The 18469-nt window shown below is 42.0% G+C and overlaps 1 protein-coding gene across 1 annotated transcript in view; it reads right to left on the bottom strand.

Moving 5' to 3' along the window:
• HEPHL1 (hephaestin like 1) overlaps positions 1–18469 on the bottom strand; it is a 65170-nt gene that overhangs the window by 12822 nt on the left and 33879 nt on the right. The window contains exons 10-14 of the mRNA XM_037154065.2: positions 16644–16794; positions 14402–14614; positions 11461–11674; positions 6913–7052; positions 4305–4445 (exon numbers count right to left, since the gene is read on the bottom strand). Of these exons, the coding sequence (XP_037009960.2) occupies positions 4305–4445; positions 6913–7052; positions 11461–11674; positions 14402–14614; positions 16644–16794 (859 nt within the window). The remainder of the gene's footprint in view (positions 1–4304; positions 4446–6912; positions 7053–11460; positions 11675–14401; positions 14615–16643; positions 16795–18469) is intronic.

Genomic DNA, 18469 nt, shown 5'->3' with positions numbered 1-18469 from the left:
ATTGCAAGATAAACCATTGATATTTAGCTTTCTGAATACAATTGGCTACAGGGGCGGTATTATTAAAGTTGGAACAATCTAACAGGAAGCTCAGGTCTAACTAAAAAGAAGAGGCTCAGTAAATGTTTTCTGAGTCATTTAATTATGAAAGAAAAACAAAATTTTGATAGGGGCTGCTTAGTTTGCTTCGGTGCTAGTGTGCTCGTGCCATCTCATGCATGCCCAGATTGATCCCTCTGGTCCAGTTGGCCTGGACTTCGGCACGAAGTCAGTTTCTACCTGTCTCTTGGCTCCCCCAAACCTATCAGCCTGTCAGACCCTCGTGGGGACTCTGTCCTTCTGATTTTCAGTAAGAAGAATGCCCCTTTGTCACTTTCTAATCATTCTTCTCCTCACTCTGATAAACCTCACATCAAGGACTCTTTGAAGGCCAGCCGGCACAGAGGAGGTGTGTCCCTCTCATCCTCAACATTAGGGCCCATCGGCCTCACAGGTCACCCAGCTTGCCCACAGCTCTACCAGAGCCTCACTGATGCCCAATTGGCACTTTTCTTTCTCCCCTCGGACGTGCTTTCGACCATCAAAAATGAATAATTTTATTCAAATGGCTTTTTTGACCCATTTTAAAACATTCCCCTCTTTAAGCAAGACACATACATTATAAAAATCTAAAGAGTACAATAAAATGTGAAGAAGTAGAAAAAAGTATCACTCTGCTACTCAAAATACCACCACGAAGATATAACCATTCCTAACGTTTTGGCTTATTTCCCTGGAGTCTTTCTTCTATACTTGTATTTTGCTTAACATGACAGCACAAGCATTTCCCATGCCATTCAAAACCTTTGATTGATTGATTTGCACGAGAGAGAGAAACATAGATTTGTTGTTCCACTTATTTATGCATTCATTGGTTGATTCTTCTATGTGCCCTGACCAGCAGCAACCTTGGCATATCAGGATCTCTCTACCAACTGAGCTACCTGGCCAGGGCCCAAACCTTCTTAAATATCATTTAATGGCGGCACGATAGTCTATTGTAAGGATATGCAGGAGTTTACTTTAATATTTTCCTGTAAATAGACATTTAAAATGTTTATGAAAAGTTTCTTGAAGCAGCAAAAACACAGGCTTCTGTTACTAGGGTTGGGGTGGGGTGAGTGTGGCAGAGGTTGGAATAGTGGTGGGTGAAGATTCTCCTTCTCCTAACCCCATCCTTGTAGAGGTACCTCGCTCACTTTTTCCAGTGATGTATGGGATTGCTTTCTTTTCTTCTTTTTCACATCTTTAACTTTTTGAAGTTCATATCACTCTTACTGTAATTACTACAGTGTTAAGTATTATAATGTTACTATGCATAAGAAGTAAAATGGAATATAACTCCCTTGTAATTATACCTATGGTTGCTGTCAGTTTCTAACTCAAGGTCACAGTGGTTCTTCACAGTTATTACAACCACATTACAACTGTATAAATGTGATGGGAAGCTGCTTAAATGATGAGATCTTCTCTCCCTTCGGTGCATCTTTCAAAACTCAACTGGATCTCTACCCCCTGTGTAAAGCTTTACCTAATTACTCCTTTTCCTAAGGACTCCTAACTAATCAATCAGTCTTCATGTAGTTTCCTTCTATGACACTTTTGTAAACACATCCAGACATATTCTTGAAATTCTTCACCACTTAGAATTTCAGTATGTAAAACCCACACTACTACTGAAATGATTCATCTTGTTTGTCTTTTTTTCTTACAACCACATTTGAAGTATCTCGAGAGAAATGTGTGGTTAAGACTTGAGGTTCTGAAGTCAAACGAACAGGGGCTTCCTGGCTACGAATGTATGAACTTGTCAAGTTCTTTATTCCTCTGTGCTTTTGCTGTCTGTTAAATGGACATAATACCATACTTCATCAATTATAAGATGAACATTTTTCGCAATTTAATATAACTGAAGTCAGGATGTATTTTTCAATCAGTGGCATGCCACAGTTTAATTGGCAGCCTATTTTTCCTTTTTTTAAAAACATAAAACAGAACTTCAGCCAAGATGGAGGCATAGGTGGAAACACTGTACCTTCTCACACAACCAAGTTTAAAGACAAAAAATTTTAGTAACAAAATATTCAACCAAAACAGAAAATTGAACTATATGGAAGTCCAACAACAAGGAACCCTTCAGCCAGACTGGTAAGAGGGCCGGAGCCAGCAACTGGCAGAGCATGGCTGTGCAGGAAAACCCAGTCAGACCAACCCAGGCGTGGGCCGCGGTTGGCGGATCCCAGGCGTGGGGTTGCGGCCGGCAGACCCAGTGAGGGCACAAGGCAGCAGGCTGACCACGGTCACACATTCACGTGCAGATAAACCAGCAAAGAAATGAGCATTGAGACAGAACATGCAGACACCAGCAGCGGGAAGGAGCAGAGGGGACCGCTATTGCCGTGCTCTGACCCCGCCCCCACATACAACGTCACAACTCAGCGACCTGGGCGGCCCTGCCTTGGTGAACACCTAAGGCTCCCCTCCTCATACGTACTGGGCGCAAACAGACCAAACATGGCTCAAGAAGAATTCAAAGCCTCAGAGCCCATAATTCTAAGTGATGAAGAAATAGCCAAACTTTCAGATGCACAGTTCAAAACACTGGTGAACAGGATGCTCACAGAACTGGTTGATTTTAGTCACACATTAGAGGAACATATGAAGGCTAAACTAATTGAAATGAAGGGAAATACACAGGAAACCAATAGTAATGGAAAGGAAACTGGGATTCAAATCAAGGGAGTGGACCATAAGGAAGAAAAAAAGGACCAAACAAAAAATATGAAAAAACAATTCAAAAAAATGAGGAGAAGATTAGGAAACTCCAGGACATCTTTAAATGCTCCAAATCTGAATTATAGGGGTACCAGAAGGGGAAGAGAAACAGCCATGAGTGGAAAACTTATTTTAACAAATAATAAAGGAGAATTTCCCCAATCTGGCAAAGGAAATAGAATACCAGGAAATTCAGGAAGCTCAGAGAGTCTCAAAGAAGTTGGACCCAAGAAGGAACACACCAAGGCACATCATCATTACATTAGCCAAGATTAAAATGAAGGAGAGAATTCTAGAAGCAGCAAGAGATAAGGGGACAGTCACCTACAAAGGAGTTCCCATCAGACTGTCAGCTGATTTCTCAAAAGAGACCTTACAGGCAAGAAGGGGCTGGAAAGAGGTATTCCAAGTCATGAAATCCAAAAACCTACAACCAAGGTTGCTCTATCCAGCAAAGCTTTCATTTAGAATGGAAGGACAGATAAAGTGCTTCTCAGATAAGATGAAATTCAAGGAGTTCATCATCATCAAGCCCTTATTATATGAAATGTTAAAGGGACTTACCTAAGAAAAAGAAGTTAAAAAACACATGAACAGTGAAAGGACAGCAAACTCAGAGTTATTAACAACCACACCTAAAACAAAAGCAAACTAACAGGACAGCTAGATCAGGAGTGGAACCATAGAAATGAAGATCTCATGGAGGGTTAGCAACAGGGGAGTGGGAGGAAGAGAAGAGGGGTAGAAGGTACAGAGAATAAGTAGCATAGACAGTGGATAGAAAATAGGTGGGGGGGCAAGAATAGTAGGGAAAATACAGAATCTAAAGAATTTGAGACACATGGTCATAAACTAAAGGGGGGAATCATGGAGGAGGGGTGTGCAGGGTGGAGGGGAATGAAGGGGGGAATAGAACAACTGTAATGGCATAATCAATAAAATTTAATAAAAAGAAACAAAATAATGATGGACATTATAATCAATGGCATTAGATTTAATAAAATATTGTTAGTTACTGAGTTACTATGAAGATAAATGAGGTTTTTTTAAAAAATATTTTTTTATTATTATTATTTATTTATCTTTAGATGGGAAGGGAAGGAGAGAGGGAGAGAAATATCAATGTATGGTTGCCTCTCGTGTGTTCCCTGCTGGGACCTGGCCTGCAACACAGGCATGTGCCCTGACTAGGAATCGAACGGCAATCTTTTTTTTTTCTAATATGAAGCACAGCACCTGGCATAGGGTTAACACTCAATGTATGTTAGCTATTGTTACATGTTTTAGTAAGTTTTTAGGTCCCTAATGGACCCTAGGACCTCCATTAACATTTGGTCATTGGATGAATGATGATCTCACATCGGGAGGGATTAGGTGATAGCAGGAACACATTAACATTTAATATGAGATCTTCAAGGCTCTTCAGAGATCAGAAAAGAGTTGAGTCTGGTGTCCTCATCAGGACAAAGCAGAACTCGGCGGTAACTTACCTGGCTTTGTCATGGGCACTTGAAGTCGCTTGCCCCTGTCTGTGTTCTCCACACCGTGGGCTGAGATGGAATAGGGCCGATTGGCTTTGTTCTTAAATATGATCAGGATAGAGTCCCCCACCTCAGCATGCATCATTGGGCCTAAAGGCAGAACACAGGTCTGTGTGCATTATCATTGCTCTTTTCAACACTTATGTAATTTAAATGTAGGTAGTATTTGGCAAAATAAAACAAATGTTGATTTCTTCATTAGTGTCTTTTCTTTAGAGGGCCACATATGTAGTATTAAATAGCGTGTCATTTTGGCAATTGAACCAATTTGGGTCCAAATCCTGCCTTCTTCACTTATTAGAGAAGCCTTGTAGTCAAGGCTTGCCCGAGTCTCAACTTTCTCCTCTGTTAAATGGGTTTGATTGCACCTTTCCCATAGGATTAAATAAGATAATGTATGTACAGTGCTTATTTCAGTGCATTAAAATACAGTAATAAATGTGTAAATTTCTACTACTGCTTAGACATAATCCCCGGGAAAATCCATATCCGTGATATGAAGACTTTCAGTTGTAATCTCCTTGCATGTAATCTTTGTTAAGTCGGAGATCGCTTACTATCTGGTGAATAGATTTATGATGATGATAATCCAATAAAATAATGTGTGCATAAAAGGGATTCAAAAAAACAAAATTAAAACATTTATATACCGATTTATGATCTATGCAGTGATTTCACTCATGCATGTCCAATGCCGTTTCTCAGTATTCAGTTACTTGATGAGATGTCTCTTTTCAGTTCCTCATATGCACGCACTTTTATTATAAGCACCCAGCTGTGTGTCAGTGGAAATAGTTCTGCACCCACTGGAGAAGCCTGTGCCAGCATGACTGTGGGATGTGCGTCATTCATGCCAGGTGCCTTTCACCTCTCGGTGCCCAGAAAGTGGCACATGCAGCTCGCCCAGCCCATGCACCACACTGACAGAGCACTTCACACACAGCGGTCACCTGGGGGCACTGCCTTGAGGGGGTTGGAAACAGACTCCCATTTGGGAAGCACCTCAGACCTGTTGCCTATTCATTCACATTCTTGAGCATCTATTGCATTCCACATTCATAGCGAGTTATGCTCATGGCAGGGGCCTCACCACATCCTTCCATTCATTACTGATTCAGATCATGATTTTAATTGCTTTTTTGAAAAAGATCACTGAAGCCCTAAAAAAACCCCTATTTTTCAGTATTATTATCTTTGGAAGGAAATAGTCTGAATCAGAAAGTGTTTAAAAATGCTCTTTTTAAAACGATAAAGCTGGAAATTTCTAGGCATGTTTTTAAACAGTAAGTTTGGGTATAATTACAGATAGTGGCATCTGTGTGAATCAATGAAAACCACTACTTATATATCCATACCACTTAAATTGCACAGGCCTTGCTGCACTGGTGAGTTACAGCAAATGCTTTCTGACTCATGACCTGCTAGGTCACAGGGAGCAGTAATGAGCAGTAATGTGCCTGCCTTGTGCCCTTTGTAACTGCAGGAGTGCAGGCCTCTCCCTGAGCGGCAGAAATGAGTTAATAGGCCTCCTGCTCTCCTGGCTGAAGGGCTGCTGGGCTCGCCTCTGATGGAACCACTCGGTTATTTCATGTTACAGAGCAGACCAAAGGGGGCTCTTTGAGGGGCGACCCAGCCCCCTTGGGAGGACCAGTACCTTCTCTTCAGAGCTCAGTTGACACACACACATCTCAGAAGGAGGGACTTTCCCACTGGGGCTGACTTCATTTAGTGTGACAAGCTTGTGTGTCCGTTATTAATAGTGAAGGTATGCTGTAGGTGGGTGGGGCATTTAGTAATTTAAGAAGCTAGCAGTTGTGTCAAGTCAAATTCTTCACATAAGCACTGTGTAAAGCCATATTCTGTACATAAGTTACCCTGTGTATTTAAAAAGGGGAACAGATTTTGAGAAAGTCATCTAGATTTGCCCTCTGCTTTAACACCTCATTCTCACGGTGAAATCAGGTTTGGTGAGCTTCAGATGGAGAAAAGGGGGAAGGAAGTCGGGAAGAGTTTATTTGACTGCCAGGTCAGGTAGCCCAGGGCATCAGACAGGCAGAGTGGGTCTGAGAAGCCCATGAGTTAGTGCCTCCCAAACCAAAACCAAGCCTTTCATCCTTAGCACCCTGCTCACATAAGGGCTTCCTCTTTTGTCACCATTATTTTTATGTGTGTTGTTATGGTCCTGTGCATGAATAATCAAGGAACTTAGGTTATGCAAAGACTCAGCCTGCTGTTCTGAGGCATTAAATTAAAATTTCCTGGCTCAGCAGAGGAGTAGAAAAAGAACTTCAGGGCAAGAGACAGGTTAGACTGCCCTGATGATATGGATTCCTGCTGGGTGTTATCTGGAAGTCTTACTATGACTATTCTTTGGATGGGGTGAGCACACAGCATGTTCCCTGAAAACGGGAGAACAGGAAGAGGTTGCACTTGGCTGAATGCAGTCGGGCTACTCTGTTCCTTTCCTCCATTCCCAGGTGTAAGTCTAATGAACTTGTGTGTGTGTTTGTGTGTGTATGTGCATGCATGCATGTGTGAGCTGCTGTCTGTGCCATACCCAGCAGTTCCAAGTGTTGCTCTCGCGGTGGCCGGGCTTTGATCTCCACAAATTCTCCATTGGTGTATTCCCTGTAAACCACCTTCTTGTACTGAGAGCCAATCCAGTTTTCAGTGTGGTTCATAAATATATCTCCATGTCTGCAAATCAGAAGCAGCAGAAATGAAAGTTGTCAGATGCTAGAAAGACCTTGAGTGCTTCTGAGTGATTCAGGGTTACTATGGGGCAGTGCTTTCTAAACCCACCTGTGATCAGCATTTCCCTGGGGAACTGGCCTGTTGCACCAGGCTGTCTAGGTGTGGGGCGCCCAATATGCATTTGAACGTGTTCAGGAGGTTCTGCTGTGGGCAGCCCAGCACTAGTCCATGGCCCACTCTTGGGAACCATGGAACCACTGCTCTCAGCCCTGCTGGGCGATGAATAGGGCCAGTCTTAGTTAGAGACTCCTAAGGGCCCCTAAGGTTGTATGTACTTCTCTTCTTGGGATTAACCAATGTTGCACACATGGCCATAGGCGCAAATACCCACACTCTACTACCCTGCGTTCCTCCAGTTGTATGTGTCATCATTCTGTGCCTTGTTAGGGTTCCCCACTTGTTAGGCGTTCTTGGAAAGATCTCAAGAATGTCTCTGGTTTGTGTTTGTGCATATGCCCATGTAGAAATATAGATACAGTCGATTCTTGTTAATCCAGTAATTATGTTCTAGAGAATCATCACAAACACTGAATTAGCAAATATTAAACCACTGTTTCTGGTGAAAATATAGGGTTAGATTCTGTCTAACTTCTAGCCACAATATTTTCATCAACAGATCAATATATTACTTCATTTTATGTGTGTTTCTGCTTAAAGACATCTTATTTAATATATACTTCTGATTCATTAACATGGATTTTATAACTCATGCCTGCAGGAAGCTTGTCTAATACATGCATTTCCTCTATAAGGCCTCTTGAGCACTCAAACACTAGACAGCACTACGTTGGGGGGCATTTTAAACAGCTAAATCACCAACAAAAAACACAAAAATGCAAAAAAAGAATGGCACTAAATAAGCCACAAGAAGAACATTTGTTCACAGTATGAGATCAGACACAAGGAGGCAGAGCAATGCTTTGTTTGACCTCAGCTGGGAACACACATATCAGGTGACAGAAAATTGTTGCCGCTTTATGAGTACTGCAAATGGTCACAAAAGCACCCCAAGAATTGATTTAGGGGAGACAAATAAATTTTAGTGAACAGACGCAAACATGGAACCCACCAATAATGAAGACTGACTGTACATTTAATCTATCAACAAGATAGACCATTACAAAAAAGGGAAAAAAAATCTCAGTCTTTAAAATATAGTGTATCTCACATACTCCCATCTCTCATGTGAAACTGTCCACACTCAAGTCTAAGACACCATCACTCGCCTGCAATGACTGGAATTATTCCTAATCATTCTCCCTGCCACCTGCACTTCCTCCCCTTCCTCTACTCTCGACCCTGCAGGCAGCATTCTTAAACAATAAATTCGACCAAGCTGGTCCTTGTGGAAAGCCTTCTTACGACTACCCATTGCCAAACTCCTCCAATTGCATCTCTCTCTCCACCACTTTGCTAGCCGCCTCTGCCAGCCTCCATGCTTGTTTCCCCTCACTGGCCCCGGCCCACTCTGTGCCTGGGTCATTCTAAATACCACATCTCTTCAGTACCATGTGCCCCTCCCTGTCTCTGGGCCTTCCGTGTGCTCTTGCCTCTGCCAAGGGCACGATTCCTACCACTTCATTTTGTTTAGTCCTTGTGTTCCAGGTCAAAGACTCCTTCCTCCTAGAAGCTATTCCCAATCACTCACCTTATCCCACCTTCCCCCCAGATGGAGCTATGCACTCCTGCCTTGCTCTCCTGCTGCACTCTGCACTCCCCTCTTCCAGTCATTGCCTCACTCAGTATGCTGGTCCTAACGTCTTCCCCGTGGACCATGACGTCTGTATGGAAAAGTACCCTGTCTGCCCTTCTCAGCACTGTTTCACCAGCACTTTGCACAATGCACAACACACAGCAGGCATTTAACAGATGCATATATACCTTCTGCCCTACACTGTATGTTTTCCAAGGGAAGGGAATTTTTTTCTATTTTTATTTTCCAGGAGTTCTAGTAACACTGTGGTGACAAGCACGGACTCTGGAGCCATGCTCAGCTCCTTTCCAGATTTCTTTTCCTGCAGATGTAGTGATATTAACGCACCTAGCTCTCAGGATTGGTGTGAGGACTGTACAAGATAACATCTGTAAAGCACTGTGTCAGACAGGTATTTAGCCCCTGCTTAATGTAAGTGCCTGCTCTATCATTATCTGTCTAGGGTGTCATGCGTGATACTGGGCCAAGGGTGATCAGATGGGTCAAGTGTGTTGTGAGGGTCATACCAGAGTTCATCAAAGCCCTAGCAAAATGCCTGGATCGTGGTGGGTGCTCAATAAATGGTAGTTATTATCTTGAATCCCAGATTAGTTAACTACCCGCATATCAGTCCATAAGCTCAGGAATACTAGGAATACAATTTTATTTCTCTATAGCAATTAAACCTCTGTTTTCAAATTCCCTCCCACTGCACAGACCCTGACATGGTCTCATTAGTTGCCCTTTGGGAGCCTCAGGCTTTCCTAGTGTGTTCTTAGGAAGCCCCAGGGAAAAGCTTTCAGGTCCCATGTGTGCTGGCCAGGACAATAAATGACTCAGAGATAACCTGTACCCAGAGGTGCTTTGAAAACCAGATGTGACCCATGCTTTGGCCTTGGGTCAAAGGGCAGAGGAATAATAACTGGGGTGTAGAAGGGACATTTGTTCCTGAGCTCCTGTCTACAGAGGTGCCACAGATGTGCCACTAGGGGGACTTGTTTCAATTCTGTACTGCGTTTTTACTGACAGATTGGTTGCACTTTGAACATGCTCACATTTTACTTTGCTTTCACTCATTCATTTATGGACAATATCTGTAGTAGCAGGGACAGGGTGCAAGCGTACTCAGCACCTTCTATCTCTCTGTGTAACTTGGGAGAAAATCCCAGAAGACTGAAGCTAGAACTTCTTGCCAGAGAGTTTGGAGCAAGAGGGTGTGTGTGGGGGGAGACTTAATACTGAAATTACACTGACTTTCAAGAAAATAAGGAAGGCTATGTATCTTACACACTCATGGGCTAAGATTGTACATGCAACAAAATTATTATACTTCTTCAGTTATGGTAGCCTTTTAAAGGAATAATCATGTTAGAAAAGGCCGAATTAGTATTTATTTTCTCTTCCACAGAACCAACTTAGTCTTTAGCTTGCACTGGCAGCACTGGTTTTGCATGAGAGGGGTATCTGGTTTAACAAATGGGTCAGTGAAAAATCAAGTTAATTTTAGGCTGTCCTGTCCTTGAGGCAAACCTTTTTAAAATGAAGATTCATTTTGTTTCTTCCTTTATCCATAAGGTGGCGCTGTTATACTCTCTATTCCAGAAGTCTGAACCCTCAAAAACAGAGGACAAGGTAGAAGAGAAACAAATGTGATCAGGAATAGTTGCGTGTAGTGGAGTTTGTATGCGGCATAGCCATAGAGGATAAGTATGAATGGTGTTGAGGGAGAAGGAAGGGAGGGTGATAATAAAGAACCAGGAGGACCAAAGTCCACATGTGGTGGTGGAGAGAACACAGGTCTGTGTTCAATTCCAACTCTGCCAATGAACAGTTGGACCATTTTAACTCTGCACCAAAGTCTCCAAAGTCTGTATAATGGAGACAGTGATGCCCAGACAAAAGGTAGTTGTTAAGCAGAGGCGGGTATTAAAATTGGGAAAGAAAGTCTGATGCCGCTGTATATTGTCTGACTACCCCAGTGTACCCTGGGGGCGTAGGGTGGGTAGAGGACCAGTGCTCACCAGCCTGAAGGGGGATGGAGCCTTGCCGATTCTTTGCTGCTTAGCATGGCCGACAGTACTTTCATGGGAGGGCCAGTCTTTGTGGGCTTTCTGGGTACAGGGTCTATTAGAGGAGACCTGCTCCTCCTATCCCTGCTCGGGATATCTGCCCACTGCTGGGCCCTCCCCCACCTGACCGGAGCTTACAAGGTCAATGGCCCATCCTCAGTCCCCCTTGCCTGCAGTCTTCAATCTACAGCAGTCCATCATCTCACTTGGATCTGCACACTATCTCTGCTGCCTGCTGCACTCTTTTGTCTTCCTTTTCCCACAATCACGGTGGATCTGCCTCTTTCCCTAAACCCTTTCACTCCAGACGCTCACTCTAAGGCACATTCATTTGTCCAGGGCCACGTGTGGAACCAGCTACTGCTGATGGAGGTATACCGAGCCTGCCACATGAATGTCTTCAAAATGACTTCCGATCTCCTTCCCGGGATGCAGATGGGCAGCTCTCCTAATCTTTTGTACTCATAGTGAAAGTCTCTGCCACAACCATGCAGGCAAAACAGGGCATTCTTAGGTTTCCCCATTTGATAAACGTATGCAGAGCATGCGCAATCCCACCCAAGAGAAGTGGCGGCTTTGCGCGTGGTACCTTTCCCCTCTTGCGTCCAAGTGCTGCTTTTCGAACTCCCAGTTTTTGTTAGGGGCATAATCCCATTCTACCTCTTCAGCGGCGATGTAAAAGGTTCTTATCATCCCATACGGCTGCTCTGAAGGGTCCCTGTTGCCACAGCTGTTGACCTCATACATCTGATTCATGCCTCTGGTGAAGTGGTGCATAGTGGAACAAAACACCCTGAAAATACCTGAGAGAGAAATGGCTTAGCACTGGGTGCGGTGGCCCATTGTGGTCTTGTCGTTGTTCTTGCCTTTGGTTTGCTAGCAAACTTACATATTTATGCCAGAATAAATAACTGGGAAGGAAGATTTTAAGGCATCAATTTTATATGGTATTTTAAAATCAGACCCTAAGGGGAATAAATTACTTTGAATATATTTACTTATGGGAAAAAATACCATCTGGAGCTCATTTGTAATGGAAAAATAAAACTTGTGAAGCTGCTGCCAAGAAGTGATTTCTTTGGGTTTTCCCTGTGGTGCACGCCTGTTAGAAGATAGTCTCACTCCTGGAAAATCAGATAGGTATGATTATCTTAGCCCAAACCAGATCAGTTTAAACAGAACTAATTACCTGTAAGATTAATATCTTAGACAAAGTTCAAATTAGGACACATGTCTGAAGTCATGTATTTGCCCTGAAGGATTTCATAAGCTATAAAGTATAATACACAGATAAGGTATTATTATTATTAAAGCCAAATATATACTTCATTAAGCCTTTGAGCAAAGGAGATTCTCATACCAACAATAGGTCTACACTAAGCCAGATAGAAAGTAAAAAAAAAGTCGATTAGATTTTCCCACGTAATGCCAATAATCACATATGACAGAATTATGTAATTTTTACATTGAATATTGTAAATGCATTGCCATCAGGTATATATTTCTTAATTGAACTCACTATAAAATAATTTAAAACAAAATTGTTAGAGGACATTAACTCTCAGTGAAATTATTGTATCGATAAATCTTTTCTTCCTCTAGTAGATTCTGTTCTTAGAGGTAATTACTGCAGCTCTCATTCACTATCTACAATGCACAGAGATACCTTTCTTCATGCCCCACAGGTCTACTTATTGCCAAGTTATCCCTTCAGGATGAGCAAAGATCATTGGTTCAGTGGGTACCCTCACACCCCCGGGCACTGGTGGGGACCCTCATGAGAAGGGACTCTGTGAAACCACAGGGGAAACATTTCTGAGAACAGACTTGGAAAGAGCTGCTTCTGCATATGTTGTGTTCATCATGTTCTTCAAGAGTCAAGGAATTATATTCTCTCAGAACAAAAAGGAGTTTAAGGCCTTGTTCATGGTGATGGTTTCAGAGATGTATACTTATCTTCAACTAGATCATTTGTATATATTAAATATGTACACCTTTTTGTATATCACTCATTGCTTGATAGAATGGTTTTACAAAAAAGAAAAAAGAAATGTTTGAGTTGCAGGCTGTAGTCTTCTCAGCCCATGTTTGGGGCACTCTCTTTTCTGGTAGATAATGGATAGGAATGGTGAAATGACCAACCATTAAACAGTGACAGATTTATACTTAGCACCAAACATAAATGGGAAACCATTGTCATAAAGCTTTTTAGAAGCCCGTAGGGCACATGAATAATTCTCAAGGCACCGGAATGAGAAGCCTCTAAAAGCCAGCTCTAGTTTTGAATGCTTATTTCAGTGGATTAAAACTACCCCTTGCCTCCTCTTTTTGGTTTTGAAGAGTAAAATTAAAAAAAATTTGTGCCCAAAGCATCCGTTGGTTTGGGTGATTCATAACTGAACAATTATATTAATATAGAAAGGTTGAATACCAGGAGTTTACAGGTGAGGATTACGGAGCTCCTACTCTCAGGCAATTATTGGGCAAAAGTTTTGAAGCCCAAACTTCGAGCTCTTAACCAATGGCACAGGGAGGCATCTACACTGCAGCTTCAGTGTTAATTTAAGAAGTAAACACCCATTCATGAAGGAGGCAGAGTTAGCAATACTCATCTTGGGTAGCATATTGGTTTCTCTTTTGTAAAAATGAAAATGTTGGGCAGAGAAACATATTAAAAGCCAATAGCACTTGCTATCCTTATTTTCATGTGATAGTGAGTATATGCTGCCATATATCTCATGTTTCTATGTATGTCTCATAAAAGCACCTCAAGTATCCAACTGGCTCAGGAGTCTCCAAAAGAAGAGACAGGTGCTGGCACTTCCCTGAGACTTCCATGGACATCAGCCCCAGTACAGCTTATCCTCTGGGGAAACCAAGGGTGCCCAACAGAATGAAAATAGAGAAGCCCTTGATAACTCGTCAAAAGGGCACTAGAAGTCTCTAGAAAATGCAGACCAGACCATGGCCATAACCTAAAGGCATTGATTGGGCCATCCGTGTTTGGTAAGATGCTTCAGAGCAACAACTAAAATGATGTTTGTGGTTAAAGAAAACCACAAATTATTCATGGATATGAATCAAGAGCATTCTTCTAGGTGTGACAAGGTCATTTAGAGCAACAGTCCCCAACCTTTTTGGCACCAGGGAAAGGTTTCATAGAAGACAATTTTTCCATGGACCCCACTGGTGGGGGATGGTTCAGGATGATTCAAGGGCATTACATTCCAGCTCACCCCCTGCTGTGTGGGCCTGTTCCTAACAGGACCAGACCAGTACCAGTCTGCAGCCCAGAGGTTGGGGACTCCTGATCTACAGGGCTCTCACCTCTGCTTTGTGGATGTCATTTGAGATGCTTCTCCTTTGTCCTTCACCCTGTGTGTTTGGAATAAAATAGGGTTCTCTGATTCTAATCTAAACTGTACCTCTTTCTACACACCCTGAAGTGCCCAAATTTGACCAATTTCTTCTGGGGAAAACCTTAAGAGTATACACCTGAAGATAGAGATTTGGTCACTTGCCAAGTTTACCTGCGTATTCTGGCTGCATGAACACTGTGGTAGAGAGGTGGGGAAACAGGGCCAGGGTGTCGCGGTGAGTCCCTCGTAGGTGGATGGTGTTGCCCTGAAAATAAACTCCATGCATGTCGGTGTCAGTTCCCATTCCAATCATATGCCAGGAAACTCTGTCCTTTTTGCACATGTTTAGGCCTGGCTGGTTGCCATACATATAACCATTAATAGCTAAATGGAAGCAAAGACATAGTCAGAGCCCACTATAATTTTGTAGATGTACTGAAAACACATCAGCTTAGGGAAAGATTACCAGTATGTATGGAGATACGGTGTTCAGGTGTTCAAACCCTTCACAGAAAATTCTTATTATCAGAGAAAAATAGTACTGGGAAAAAGCCACGTGGTGAATCAATTTCAAATGGAAAGTGAAATTAACAATAAATAATAAAATATTAAATTGTGAAAATGTTATATTTAACCGTGTACACATAAGGTCATGTGTGAATTCTAAGGATTAATAAGGAATAAATCAGGTTGTTTTCTGGCATCGTTTCTTTCTGATAAAATTGCTTTCTGGTGTAATATTCTTTGGTTTAGAATATAGATTTGCAGGTTACAAAGAGGATAATCCTTGTAAAACAATTTATAGACTTTACCAATTTCCCCTAAATCTTCTCTAAAATTCTTGATACGAAAATAATTGTTTTTGAGGTTCTTATCCTGTTGTCTCCCTGGTTAAATGTCTCTTTCTAGTTACTAATTCATTTCATTCTGTCAGATCCTTATTTGTCAATGCTTTGCATGATTCTAGAAGTTATCAAACATCCCTTTACTGACTTCTTGGGTCCTGTATCATGTGAAAGATTTGCAATCAATTGGCACTATTCTGGCCATTTGGTCAGTGGAGTGGAATTTGGGGGAGGTCAGTGGAGTGGTGAGGGAGAGGAACACTAAGTTTATAAGAAGGTAGTCTTTGTGTAAATAATTTTGCTTTATGATAATTTTCCCACCTCAGTAAAATAACTAAAGAACTTGGAATACTGCTTACTTAGATAGGAAGACCCTGTGTGTCTCCAGAGATGCAAAATATTTTTATCTTGTACATCAACCTCAATCCATTGATAGTGGCTACCTGGAGCAGTGCGTGGAGAAAAATTTACAAACCATGCTCTCATCCTGTGGGGGGTGGATGCCATGACTGAACAGCACTGTCTGAGGGGTAACTGCACATAATTATGTCTCATGCTTAATGTCCATTTCATCCCAGCCCCCACTCCTTACTATGCCCATAGTAGGAAAAAAACAACTATGACACCACGGACACCTTCTGTTATATAATCCCACCATCAAACAAAACTACTTCTTATTTCTGTGTGTACATAACCAGTGGTGCTTGGTAATTTTACTTGGACATCTGAGATTATTAGTAGAAATTTCAAGAAGCCCTGAGGCTTCTGAGAAGAATATGTCATTTTCTGAAAAGAAAATTTTTGATAATGCTTTTGCAAATAAATTATTGAAACCTTGTCCATTGAATATCAAAGAGATATCATTGCAATAACTTAGTCCCTGACTGGCTGATGGAGAATTTTCCCTTGCCCTGGAATTCAACTTTAAAGCCTCTCTTTCTGGAACATTCGTTCATCATTCAGCAAACACCTTGGAATATAGTAGGTGCCATGCAAAGCACTGTATACCATATGAGGCACTTTCTCTGTGGCGTTGCTGCAATCTTTCTTCCTTTCACTCCATGCAAGCAAGACTGGAGAAAGAATTTAATTTGTAACTAGTGTAAAATTTAAATGAAGATACATCATTTTCCTTGAATTTTGGTTTTAAAATGATGTATTCTGCATGTCCAAAATATGAAAACTTATTTCACATTGCCCAACAAGGATGAGGCTGTATTCGACATGGTCCCTTGCAGACTTAATGACGTCATTGTGAACCCAAGGGAGGGAAGTTTGTCAGTAATTTTATACAATTGAGATGTACTGTGATCTTTGCTAGTTCAAATTTTGCGTTGCTTCATCTAAGGCTAATAGAGTGTTTTAGAAGTATTCATTAAGTTCGCAAAATCTGTGGGAGACAGTGAGATTTCACCATATACCTGGTGACGCTGAAGCTGTGAAATAATTTACTCATGCAAGAACAATACCCAATAAACCAAAAACTAAGATAGTTAAAACATTCCAAACATTTTTTACTTCAAGTGCAATTATGCCTTTTCTTACAGGAGGAAAGTCCTTTTTCATACCATGCATCCGGTTGGACTTCACAAACTCTTTGTCTTCTTTGTCAATGCTGAAGGGATGCAGGGTAAATTTCTGAATGTTTTCATCAAGGTACTGACTCAGGTTCTCATCAAAGACTGTGAATAGTAGGTAAAATTCCTTGTCTATTCCTTTCTACAGAGGAGAGAGAAATGAATATATAAAAAGTACAGCTTGGAGGAATTCTTAGCTCTGTATTACTTTCAAAGTTAACAAAAAGTAGGTAAAGATCAGCCTCAGCCATAGATTAACTAGATAATTTTGTAAGTCAAGAGTCTGAGAATGCTTCTGATAAATTTACTATACAACCCCCAAATTCATCTTTCTCATCAGATCCTTCCTCTTCCCTATGTGGAAGATAAGTCCCTGCTCAGAAGATCTACTTTGTGGTACTGCTGCTGTCAGGCTGGTAGTCAGAGTCCTATTCTCCTGACTGTGGCCTCCAAGTCCTGGCCCTGGTGGTCTCTCTCTCTCCCTGGTTTCATGCCCTCACACTAACTCCCTACTCACTGTAGCCAAGCTGGCCTTTTGTTCTTCCATGAAAGCAGCAACCTCACTCATTCCCACCCCTGGGCCTTTTCATGTGTGTTTTCCGCTGCCAGGAAGGTTCTCCCCAGAAGGTTTTGCTTGCATCCCCCCCTTACTCCACCCAGTTCTCTGCACAAATGTCACCTGTTGAAGGTGCCCTTCCCTGATCACCCTGCTTGAAACAGTCACTCACTTTCCACTCTGCCTGCAAACTCACCCACTCTACCTTACTGTGCTCTTCATAGCACACAGCTGTACCTGAAATTATATCTTGTGTATAAACATATTTTTATTGTGTTCTCACTGCAGTGTAGGCTTCGTGAGGGTAGGAACATTTTGGGTTTTTCTCTCCATCTCCAGGTCAAAAAAACATGCCTGGAAAAGCAGTCACCCAATAACATGTTTATGAGTGAAATAATGTATTCAGATAACCCATGAGACTTTGCTATATTTTGATAGGTTGAGCTGATATTGAGGAGACTATAGATTACTTCCCATCTTGTGTATTTTTAATTCATCTATTTGAGCATATCTGACCACACAGCATTTTTTCATCCTCATAGGAGGACATTTTTTCCATTGCTTTTAGGGAGAGAGAGGAAGAGAGAGAGAAGGATTGACTGGCTGCCTCCCATGTGCACCCACACCAGGGGTCATACCCACCTGGGCAAAAGGTCAAACTTGCAACCTAGGTATGTGCCCTGACAGGGAATCAAACCCGCAACCTTTCATCTATAGGATGATACTCCAACCAACTGAGCTACACTGTCCAGGGACACACAACATCTTGAATTGTTGAAATATGCTTTTATTTAAAGCTGAAACAGACAAGGGACTGTATTTTATCTCCCTCAATGTCTTTCTTCCCTTACGTGGTCCTATCTAATTCACCCTACATCCTGCTGCCTGTTCCAGAGAGATCCTCAGCAATGCCATCTGATCACATCTCTCTTCTTCTTAAACTGGACAATACAGTCTAAACTCACAGTGATTTGGTCCTTGCCTACCTGTACAGCCTCATTTCTCAGCCCTTCCCTCCTGGCCCTTTGACCAAAGAGAGGCCTAGCTCCTTGCAGCAATTTGAAGTTGGTGTGTTCTGGAGGCCTCTGTCCATCATGTATGTGTCACTTAACTTCGATGGTCTGCCACACTAAGGCAGCCTTAAGGGCCAGCCTAACTGTTCCACCTCTCTGATGCTTTCCTGATGCCTCATTGAAGACATGGATACTCCTTGCTCATATTGTGCCTTTACACTTATGCTTTTATCTCACGGTGTTTTAGA

Source organism: Artibeus jamaicensis, unplaced genomic scaffold (genome assembly GCF_021234435.1).
Source record: "Artibeus jamaicensis isolate MK-2021 breed Jamaican fruit bat unplaced genomic scaffold, CSHL_Jam_final contig_585, whole genome shotgun sequence".
NCBI classification, from domain to species: domain Eukaryota; kingdom Metazoa; phylum Chordata; class Mammalia; order Chiroptera; family Phyllostomidae; genus Artibeus; species Artibeus jamaicensis.
This window is presented reverse-complemented; position numbering and strand designations above follow the sequence as displayed.